This window comes from Vidua chalybeata, chromosome 1 (genome assembly GCF_026979565.1).
Source record: "Vidua chalybeata isolate OUT-0048 chromosome 1, bVidCha1 merged haplotype, whole genome shotgun sequence".
Lineage (NCBI taxonomy): Eukaryota > Metazoa > Chordata > Aves > Passeriformes > Viduidae > Vidua > Vidua chalybeata.
The window spans coordinates 118,284,054-118,295,958 of NC_071530.1; the positions used below are offsets into that span (position 1 = coordinate 118,284,054).

The 11,905-nt window shown below is 40.7% G+C and overlaps 1 protein-coding gene across 2 annotated transcripts in view; it reads right to left on the bottom strand.

Annotated features, from left to right (window-relative positions):
- The window catches only part of ARMC1 (armadillo repeat containing 1), a 33,812-nt gene extending 23,148 nt beyond the window's left edge, over window positions 1–10,664 (bottom strand). Inside the window, exons 1-3 of one of the 2 annotated variants that reach the window (XM_053950208.1) lie at window positions 10,483–10,664; window positions 7,785–7,985; window positions 3,682–3,773 (exon numbers count right to left, since the gene is read on the bottom strand). In XM_053950208.1, the coding sequence (XP_053806183.1) occupies window positions 3,682–3,773; window positions 7,785–7,976 (284 nt within the window). In that variant the 5' untranslated portion in view covers window positions 7,977–7,985; window positions 10,483–10,664. Of the gene's footprint in view, window positions 1–3,681; window positions 3,774–7,784; window positions 7,989–10,482 lie in introns of both variants that reach the window. The other variant, XM_053950216.1, reaches the window with a different exon arrangement.
- Between the last annotated feature and the right edge of the window lie 1,241 nt (window positions 10,665–11,905).

Consider the following 11,905-nt stretch of genomic DNA (forward strand, 5'->3'; position numbering starts at 1 on the left):
TTGGTTGTGTATTACTTGCAATGGAAGGGTTGGGGCTTGTGCCTGAGGCTCCCATGTACTACTACAAGATGCCATCAGCAGAAAACCAATTCCAACTACTTTCCAGTTGATGGCATTGATCATTTAAATATCTGTTAGACTTGTTATGAACTGCACTTAGGTTATGAGAAAAAATTCTATATCTGAACTTGAGGTCTCTCACACAGAAACCTTCAAGGCTTATGAAGACATATGGTAAGAAAAGCCCTCAAATTTCAGGATTTGCGTAACTGACAGCAAAAAAAAACTGGAATGCTAAAAAACCTCAACTTCCTAGCACAGCATCAGTTCAGCACTGCTGAACATAAACTTAAGTTTGAAATATGACAATTATTCAGTTTGTGATTTGCCTGCATTCCATTTCATTGCTTGAGAAGACATACCACAGCTTTATCAGTGGCAGAATACAGTTTGTCATAAATCAGTACTGAACAGGGAAAGCCACTGTATATTATTTAGTTAAGTGAGAAAATGGACAGTGAGTGTTGAAAAATCATTGGTGAAAAGGAACTATTCAGATGGCAGGATGTGCATCATCTGTCAGAAGCAAAAAGCCAGTGACTAGATGCTGGGTTTTGTCTCACCTGAAAGAAAGAAACAAAAACAGGAAAAGCAGAATTCTGACAGAAGCTCCTATCTTTTTTGTATAATTTTTTTTTTTGCATTTTTGTACCATATTACCAAAAATAAAAATTAAATCCCAAATTAAATTCTGAAAATAATAAAAAAAATTTTTAGATAAAGCAATGAGTTAAATACACAGATTCTGGAAAGTACACGGGAACAGAGAGCATGAAGTACTTTAGACCAAAGCATCTATTAATGTCTAGTTTCAGTTCAACAGACTACATCATCTTCTGGTAAACTGAAATCAATTATAAGCTAGAACCTGCATTTTGTAAAGCAAATCAAAGACAGCAGAGACCTTGTTTACTGCCCTATAGACTTTCTTAACAAAAAACCCCACAACCCAAAACCTGATTGTGATATAAGTAATTCTACATTTATCTTCTCGGTACTTTTCTACCATCTTTGCCCATATTTATGCAAGCAGTACAAAACTCAACTTCAGCATTTCCTGTCAACATTAAAACCTAAAATCCTGACAAGCACATGACAAAGTCTTGTGGTTGAAGATGCTATGTATTTAAATTTTCATGATATCACACTTTCCAAATGTTACATGCATACAAATCAAACGTATGTTCTTACTGTTGCCAAAGAGCTTTCTAGAAAAAAAAAAAAAAAAAAAAAAAACACCTACAAGATTTCCAGTTTTCATTGACTTATCTCTCATTTTCTACGTATATCTGAACTTCACTCTTTTGGCCCTTGAAACTGAAACCTAGGAAAAAATGTTGAAGAGCTTTCCATAAAATTCTTTAATGTTTCCCAAGTAATATTTGCAAGCTACACTACCATTCCCCTCTCAACTTTTTCAGGATGTCTCTGCACTCTAAATAGGCATGTAATCTATGCTAAAAGTAAGTTCTTTTGAAACACATGCTTCTGTTATTACCTAAATGTTTCAGGTCTTATTGTTACTCTGAAAGTAGCAAAGACTCCTGTATATTTCACTTAATTATGCTTGTCCTTAGAAAAGATGAATATCCTAAGACTTAATTCCATTTTTCTCTCTATGTATCATATTAGAATACCTATCACTTCAAAAGTTATAATTATTACACTATTTTTAAAAAATTGACACATCTCTTCTAAATTTTAGTAACTTCATTTATTTTTCTTTTTAAGACACATGTTTTAAATCCTTGTGTTTTGCATAACTGGTGAATCATAAGATGACACTCAGGCATAATGCTGAATTCCATACCAATACATAATTGTCTTTAGCTTTAGCACAATTAATTAAGTCCTTAAAGGTAAACAGTAGGAATATTTCCTAGATCACACAGAACTTGAGTACAAACCATAATTTCCCCTCCTTCAGGTTCACACGTACAGATAAGGAGTGTCAGAAAGAGGGAAATACAACAATAATCCTGTAATATCCAATACTAATCCCAAATCCTGGGCTGCACCATAAGCAGTGTGGCCAGCAGGTTGAAGGAGGTGATTCTCCCCCTCTACTCTGCTCTTGTGAGACCCCACCTGAACTGCTGAGCACAGTTCCAGTGCCACCAACATAAGAAGGACACAGAATGTTGGAACAAGTCCAGAGGAGGGCTGCAAAGCTGATAAGAGGACTGGAGCACCTCCCTTACAAAGACAGGCTGAGGAAGCTGGGGCTCTTCAGCTTGGAGAAGAGAAGGTTGGGTGGAAACCTCATTGTAACCTTTCAGTTTTTGACAGGGCCTACTGGGAAACCAGAGAGGGACTCTTCATCAGGAACTGTAGCAATAGGACACAATGCAATAAGTACAAATTGAAAGAGGTTAGATATTAGGGAGAAATTATTTACAGTGACAGTGGTTAGGCACTGGAACAGGTTGCCCAGGAAGGTTGTGGGTACTCCAAACCTGACAGTGTTCAAATCCAGGTTGGATAAGGACTTGAGCAACTTGGTCTAGAGGGTAGGGACTAAATGATCCTTAAGGTCCATTCCAACCCCTTAACATTCTGTGATAATAGGACACAGCTCCAAGAATTGGCGGGGCTGTGGGATGAAGGAAGTAGCAGTGTCTAGCCTTGTGTTTTTCTAAAAGAAATTCATGCATCTACAGCACAAGTGACAGAGGTTCAACTAACATATTAAAATACTCAAAACTTTTCTACTTAAATATTTAATATACAATTCCACTTGTAGTTTACCCTATTCTAAATAATTGTTTTAAACATTCATCTGAGACATCTCAATGCAGCAACATTACTTTTCTCCTCCCCCATGGAACAGCTCCTCACATCTCCAAAGTCCAGAGCTCCAACAGAGCACTACCAAACTGTGTGTAAAATAATCACCTTCAGATAGTTTAATGGCAAGTTGATTTCTGCTATGACAGACTAATCTTTGAAGAAGGCTGTTGGGGTTTCTTTTGAATAGTGATTCACCTTAATCACATAAATTTCTGTTGATTAAGTGCACACGTGCATCATCTCCAGTGTGCATGTACACAGAGATCTTCCAGAACTCAAAGACTCAGCAGTTAGAAATCTTGAGAAGATCCAACAATCACAAATTTTAAGAGACAAAACCCATCTGACACCTCATACAAAGATATCAAAGACCACTACAAACCTCATTAAATTCTACTCCATCTGCAACGTGTTCTCTCAACACAGAACTGCAGATACGTACTTCCAAAAATACACTGAAACAAATTCCCTACCGTTAGGTGGGGTTCAAAGAAGAAATGTGGCAGATGCCAAGCTATTTCTTTAAATATACTACTGCAAGGCAACCTTATGCAATAATGAGAAGGATTATAAGAAAACCTGAACCAAAGGGACAAAATTAGTTATCATGTAACAAGGCAAAAAAACCTTCTTGTTTGGCAAATGACCTGCAAATCAATATTTCATGACTACTTCAAAATACCGTAACATGAAAATCATTAATTGCTTGCAGTCACATAATTTCAAGAAGGAAATATTAGAAACTTAGTATACAAATTCAGTCCAAGTTTCACTTTGTATCACAATTACACGTTTACAAGGTTTGGATCCAATATCCCATTGTAAACTTACTTTTGTATTACATTCTGTAAGCTGAGCATCATACCCAATTCACTTTTCATCTTTTCTCTGTTGACACGGCACTCAGCCAAATAGCGGAGAGCCTAAAAGAAAGAGGACCACAGCAGATTAGCAACACATCCAGTACATTACCAGTCATTTCTGTCAGTGCACATCTGCAAAACAGTCACAGAGGCAGTTCTAGTAGGAAGAGAAAGAATTATCACCTACTATGAACATCAAAAAATTATATTATTTTTATAAATACACAGAAAGCACAGAATATCTAATCTATGAGAAAAGGTTGAGAGACTGGGTTTGCTTATACCAGCTGAGAGCCTAAGGAGCAATTTAACAGCTGTCTACAGCTATGCAAGAAGCTTTTACAAAGATGGTCGAGCCCAACTTTCCTCTACAGCAGCAGACAAGGGGGAACAGCCACAAACTGTAGCTTGGGAAGTTCAAATCAGGTATTATAAAAAGCTTTTTTCCTCTGAAGGTAGTACAACACTGGAACAGACAACCTAGTGGAACTGCAGAATGAACGAGACAAAGCTACAACTGACCTGATTGAGTGCTGGTGACAGTCCCAATTCAAACAGGAAACTGAAGTGAATGACTTCCAGAAGTCCCTTCCAATAAACATTTATGTGACCTGAGATCTAAAGTAGTTTTTATACATGATGCTTCCAGTATCATTTCCATCAATTCTGTGGACTCCCCCAGTACTAGAAATAGAAACCTCACCACTACCAAATTCCTACTGTCCACAAACAAGAGGTCTAACACAAGTGTAAGCTTTTGAAGACTAACTGCAATTTCATCACTCCATACAGGAATAAGACTAGCAGCAACAAGCTCCTTAGCTTACTGTGACCTAAACTGGGAAATTGCACTTATTTGTTGCTCAAGGTTTTGTTTACTTGACTTTCAAGGTAGATTCTTTGCACAACTTTACACTGTTGACCCTAGCTGGTAACTGCATATTCATATGACCTCCTAACATAACACTCTTCCAATTAAAATGTCGGTCCTTCTTTGCATGAGACATCTCTCTATTGTTTGTGCTGAGAAAGTTTTCTTAGAAGGAGCCTCCAAAGGTGTTTTACTGATGTAGGTACAAGAACTGCACTTGAAAAATCCTGCAATACACAAATACAATGACTCATAAAACAGAGTTTGTGACACAAGGTTTAGAAGCACACCAACTCTTTATATATAGCCATGTAGCAGCTACACTGCACAGTAACTGCTTTAAAAATAACATGCTCCTTAATCCCTTCAGGAATAGAGGACTAATCATGGGGGTTTGTTTTTTCCAAGTCATCTCCAGCACATATCAGGTAAAATTCACAAGACCATTTTATTGCCTTTCAAGAAACTCTGGCTGCTGTCTGGCATGGTAAGAACCTGAGATGTGATTTTTGTTATTTCCTGATGCGGACCAGTATCAATAGTATCAGCTTATAAATGTTGTATATCCATTTATTATCTTACTTTTCAACTATGGGTAAATACCTAAATGATACCTCTTAACTAACTTGCATGCTATGAAATGTATCCTTGCTGGTGCAACAAGTTTCTCATTTTTATTCTGGCAGTTTAGTAAGCGTGCAACTCAGCTGGACAGGAAAAACATTTATCATCAACAGCTAATTTTTTGAGTCACAGCTCAAATAAAGCCAAAGTCATGAGACCAACTTTTCAACAGTAGGAAGCTCCCATCCCTCCTGCCTCCCACAGGAGATACAAAGGTATCTCTTCAAAGAACATTTACACTTATTAAACACAGTACACTGAAAGCATAGAAAAACTTTGGCTCAGCTTCTGTTCAGCTAAACACTTACCTGCGTTAGCTTTAAGGCTCACATAGGTGAGTTCATCAAGTAAGTTCAACATATGGAATAGGACTGCCTGCATACTTTAACATAAAATACACTGCTGCCAGTCTTGATAAAAAGACATCTTTGATGGTTTTTATGTGAAATTTTATAGTTCCTTAACTTCAAGGTCCTGTTTCATAAAATTTTAGTCCAAATTTAAGAGGGGAAGAAATAATAATAATAATAGTATTGCCTGTGTTACTTCTGATTTTTTTTTTTATAAATCATTCAAAACTTCTAATATTTGAAGTATCTCATAAAGAATTTCTGAAATCAAGACTAGAGAAAACCAGAAACAGAAATATATAGAACATATATATCAATTCTTCATCAGATACAAAGAAAAACACCCTCCCTGAAAAGTTCTACAACACATCAAAAAAGTTAAATATGGAACTATTATGATTCATACAGATTATTACAATTTCAAGTACAGGAATTTCTGAGCAGTACAAGAAGAAATTTAAAGTCAGTGCTGCACATCCCTTTATTAGGTACATATTTAATGGAAGATCATTACTTTTAACTACTCCCATTCAAAAGGAAGCACTTTTTAACCAACAGAATGACTACAAAAACAAAAAGACTTTTCAGAATGGAAAAATATAAAATATGAAGTCTAAAAAGTTGTCAGCAAAGATAGCTACACCTTCAGAACCTAAGCAGTTCAAGAACTCATTAACACAAGGAGTCTGAGTAGCAGACCAGAACATGTATTCACAGTAAATTGATCCATTTCTCATTGCAGCCACATCCTGGTCTCTAAATCCTGACTCTTAAACCACTCTAACTGTAGGTTACCACTACATGCAACAACCCGTCTGCCTCCCATCCTCACCCAAGATTTCCTTTCAACACAACTTGAGTACTATCAGCGGCTGTGGAATACACTGCAAAGTGGATTACTCTTGACAAAACCAGTCCTTTCATGTAGTACTAGTTTTTGTAACATGATCAAGAGACTGATTTGTGAATCTCATGCAGGCAGTGAGAATACAGAGCCCAGCATAACAAAGGAAGGAAAAAGATAGTGGGACATCCAAACAAGAACTTCTTTTAAGATCACAGCCTAAGGAAACTACACTGGGAAGAAAACCAATGCAACACATTTCCAAGAACAGTAAACTCAAATCTATGTTCTCCTACTGAAGAAAATTATAGTCTGCCAAATGCTATGGCAAGACTAACCTAAAATGGTTTCCTGGCTTATGGGACCTCCCTCCTCTAACACAAAAGAAATCAGAGTCACTAAAATAATTTCAACAAATCCACTAATATCCACTACAAAAGCAACACAAAAACCAAAGAATTATGGTACAGATAGGCATCAGTGATAATAATGTACACTTGCCATGTACACATCTAAAAGCCAGCTTTGTTCTTTCACATTCTTTACAATTAAATGACATAACTGAAAAGAAAGGAGCACCACATAAACTTCAGTAACTTAAAATCTTAGAAGTCTAATTCAGCTCTTGAAATGTCTAAATTCTGACTTTCATTTCTCCCATTTCTAAGCAAGAAATAATTTTTTTAAGCTAATATTACACTTTGGGATAAGAAACCAAGGACTTCAGCGTTTATGGTTTAGAATGAGAAGAAACAGGCAAAAACTGGAACAAGTTGTATTAGATACTGATAGATATTGTTTTGGTTGGTCCTTTCAGGTTTGAGAGGGTTTTGTTTATTTTTAATACCATGAGGCAGTTCAAATGCTGGAACAGTGTGCCAGAGAGGTTATGGAATCTTCATCCTTCAAGGTGTTGAAGATCAAGCGAACACAACCATGAGCTGTGATCTAATTGCACCTAATTTGGGCATGGGATAGGACTACATTGCCTCGGGAGCTTGTTTCTAACCTAAGTCATCCTGTGACTGGATTTTGATTTTTATAAAGTGAAAATCAAGTCACTGTCCATATCTACCAAGCTCTATGACTTCATCTTAAAAAAGAGATTTAAGGGTCCTTACCTCACTCCACACAAAAAGTGAAATAGCTGTACTAGGGAAAAAATGCAAAGTAAATTAATATCTTCTAAAAAAATCCCCTGGAACAATGTGTCATTTTTAAAATACATGTAATGAATATCAACATAATATAAAACCAGGCACTATTTTTCACATTTTTACTTGTTTAAACAGTTTCATTTGTAAACTGCTTGTTTAAACAACTTGTTTAATGAAGTTTAAAAATGCCCTACCAACATAGAAAATTATCTCCAGAATACTTACTAGTAAAGCTGAATGAACAACCTGAGGGTTGGGATGGTCCAAAAACAGAATAAGACCTGGCAGGCATCCTTGATCCTGAACAATGGCCCGTCTGTTCAATGGATCAGCTGCTAGATCTCGGAGTTGGTTAACCACAGATAGTGCATCAGGCTCCTCACTCATAGCAGAATTCATCTTTTCTGCACCATTCATACAAAATACCTGCTGAAAAAAAAATATTACTACTATCACAACATTTATCATCAATTAAAACAGAGACAAAAAAAAAAAAGCACAAAGGCAATTATTTGTTCAAAACAAACAGGTATAAAAAACTCAAGGACTAGAATTCATCATGGTAGGTGGATGGAATTGGTAAGGATGTGGGTCCTGAAATTTATAAATTGGAAATCTAAACTTCCTATGCAGAGAACAGATATATTTGGATAATAATGTTTTTATTTGTTTCCTATATGTCATTTCAGACCAGTCAATCTTTATGGCAGTCTTGTGTGTTGTTTTTTTCTCCTTACTCTAGTGACAAATGTTTTCAATAAATCCAGTCTTCTCACAAGGCACCCTAGACCTCTATAAACATCCTTCTGTGTAAAGGTGCAAAAACCAAAGTCTTTTCAGAGTAGCTTTGGCAATCAAAAATTTTACAGAAAAATGAACCACAAAAGTCAACAAAATACTAACAGTGCATCAAGAACAGTGAACATTAAGCTTTATTCTTCATCTATATATAAAATAACTAGTGTAATGCCAGACATTCAAAGGTAGAAAGGGCTTTAGAGGCTGTGTTTGAGTTGTTTTTTTCTCCTTTTCACAAGTATCCCTCGATAAAAAAGAGAGCAAGCAGATCACGCCTTGCTCCAGTCGAAGTCCAAGCCACCAGATCAATTTCAAAGGAGACACATGTTAGTGTGAGAGTATCAGATTGCAGAGCTGTTTAATAATAACTACTTAACAGGCAACAAAAGCATAGGTTTGTTCAGAGAAAATGCTAAAATCTTGGCATAAAAAACCAGTTTCTTCATGCCTCAGAAACCACTAAATGCTAACTGTAGTCCTGATTGTTGCCAGTACCAACTCAGCCATGTAACTTAAGGCACAAAAGTGGGAGTGAATACATATTGTTAATTTGTTAAATCACTTATTTCCCCCCACATAAAAAACAAATACAATTTTTAAGCGATCACATTCTTTTAACATCATTTGCCAACATTAAATAGCTTTTCTTCACTGAAGGTTGGCTTCTGAGGAACATAAATTTATCAAACTCATCAAAAACAATGAACCATAAACATGTATTTATATTATAATAATTTCTGAAATTTTCACAGAGAAAAAAAATACTGTTAACCTCTAAGTCAATGCTTCTTACTTCAGGAGAGTGCTAGAGTGAAAAGTACAGGCCAATGATTAGTTTCCAGACTATTTCTCTGGACTATCAGAAATCAAAAAGATATCAACTGGGAGATACAGTAGCTCAACCAATACAAGTTTGTGTTTCCAAAGGAAAAAACTCTAATATAAAAGAAACAAAACAAAACCTCAGTGAACAAAACCACCAAACAAACAAAGCCAAACCAACTCTGTTGAGTATTATTAACTATTTTCCATAGTACAGGAAGGAACTTACTATTCAAGACTTAAAAATCAAGTCAGGAGTGGAGCTGATGCTAATCAAAGTCTCTGACTTCCACATCTGTGTCCCAAGCACCAGATTCTTCCTATAACTCTTTCCATCCTGATCACCTTTTCCCTTTTTACTTCTAATCCTGTGAAAAAAACCCACCCACGAAATTTTATCTCCTCCTATTCCATTAGGCTACACTCATCTGAAGGGAGCTGCAAGAAAGATGGAGAGGGACAAAGGCATATAGTGATAGGACAAGGGCTAATGTCTTTAACCTGAAAAGGGGCAGGTTTGGATTAAATATTGGAGGAAATTGCTGTCAGGGTGGTGATGCATTGGAACAAGTTGCCCAGAGAAGTTGTGGATGCCTAATCCCTAGAAGTGTTCAAGGCCAACTTGGATGGAGCTCTGAGCAACCTGGTCTAGTGGAAGGTGTCTCTGCTCAGGGCAGGGGACTTAGAACTAGATGCTCTTCAAGGTCCCTTCCAACCCAAACCATTGCAAGATTCTCTTATCCTCTTATCTCCATCTCTCCTAAGCCTTAACTCCGGAGACAACTCTGAAACCCTCACCCTTCTCCGTGACCTGCAACAATCAATTCCACCAAAACTCGCGCCTCCGCCCACTTCCCGGAGTTTTTTAATTAAAAAAAAAATAGGTGGTCTTAAAAGTTATAATAAGATATCTATAATTCAGGAGTCCGGCAGAGCAGCGAGCCAGATGCCTGCTCCTGTCCCCTCTTCGTAGCTTTGAGATCAAAGCCTGACCCAGGCACCACAGCTCTGCCTCGCTGCCGCTCTCCCCCTCCGCTTTGCGCTCTCGCCGGGGCGGCCCTGGAGAGGAACCTCCACAGCTCCGCTGCCAGCCCTCCCTAGGCGGCCGAGGCCTCAGCCCGGCTGGGACCGGGCCCCGGGACTCAGCTCCCCAGGCCCCGCAGTCCGGGGAGACTCAGCCCCGCACCCATCGGGCAACAGGAGCTCCGGGATGTATTTGGAAGGCAGGGGGGCTCGGCCGCACACGCCGCCCCCGCAGGGTCCTTCCCGGCGCGGCCTGTTCCCCTCCCCGGCAGGGCCGTACCGTCGCAGAAGCCGTCCCTGGGCGGACTCGCAGCTCAGCTCCGCGCCCCCATGTCCCGCGGGGCGGGGCGGGGCGGCCTGCGGAGAGCGGCGGGAGGAGCACGGGAAGAGGCTCGGGAGGAACCGCGGGATGAGCACCGGAACGAGAGCGCCTGCACCACCCACCGGAGCCCGCTCTGACCCGGCACGGCGCAACACCGCGCGGCGCGATTGGCGCGTACCGAGAGCGGCCCTCCGCGAATCGTGGAGCTCTTTGTTCCTGGGAGAGGCGCGGTGCAGGCCGGGAGATGTAGTCCGAGGGCTGTAGTCTAGGAACACGCCCCTCGCGCAGCTCCATTTGTTTTGGATTTTTTTTTTTCTCCAAAGACGGTTACCACCAAAACTTGAATTTATTGCTCAAATAAAGTGTAGCGTGTTCTGTAAAACAATGTAGTGTGAATAACACCTGATGCTGTATGGACAGGGAGTGCCCATCTCCTGGGTTGAAACCCAAAGTGGGTATTCCCCACCCCACGAGATACCGAAATTAGATTTGGTTTAATATCGAATCAAGGCACCGTTAAGGCCGAAAAAAACTCTAACAGCACCAGGCTCAGCATCTTGATCCTTGATCCCCATAAAGGCAAAGGTTTTCTGTTTCCTCGTTCCTCCACGTAACCTTCGCACCTTATTTTAAAATGCTGGAGTAAAGTTTTCAGTAGTTTCTAATGCTCAAATCAATTCAGTACGAAGAAACTCTCCCTGAGTTCCCCTTTTTCACGCAGCCCCCTCTGCCCGACAGCGATCCCGACTTCCCGCTCGGTTCCCACAGCGCTCCCGACCCTCCTTTCCACAAGGTTTTAATGGGACACAGCCGACGCCAGCCCAGGAGCCACCGGCGGTGCCGCAGCCGACAGCCGCCCGTCAGGGAGCCGCAGGCAGCCACCGCCGCGGCTGCGGAGGAGCCCGGCCGCAGCCCCGCAGCCTGCACAGGAGCGCGGCCGCAGGCGGACACGGCAGCGCCGGCCCGGCGGGGAGAAGGGAGGGCCGCTGCCGTTCCCCACCGCCTCACAAAGACGGAATCAGCGAGGCTGGAAAAGACCTCTGAGGCTATGGAGCCCAACCTGTGGCCGAGCAGCACCCTGCCATCTAGACCAGGGCACTGAGTGCCACATCCAGCCTTTTAAACACCTCCGGGGACGGTGACTCCACCATCTCCCAGGGCAGACCACTGCAAAGTTTAATCACCCGTTTTGTGCACAAATTCCTCCTGATGTCCCAGGAGGAGGTACAGCCTGAAGCTGTGTCCTTCATCCCGTTCGCTCGCTGCCAGGGCGATGAGACCGACCCCCAGAGGCCCGGGCAGCGGCACCGGGACCGCCCACCCCGGCTGCGCTCCCGGCGTCCCGCCCCTACTGGCGGGTCCCGCTCACGTGACCGCCGGG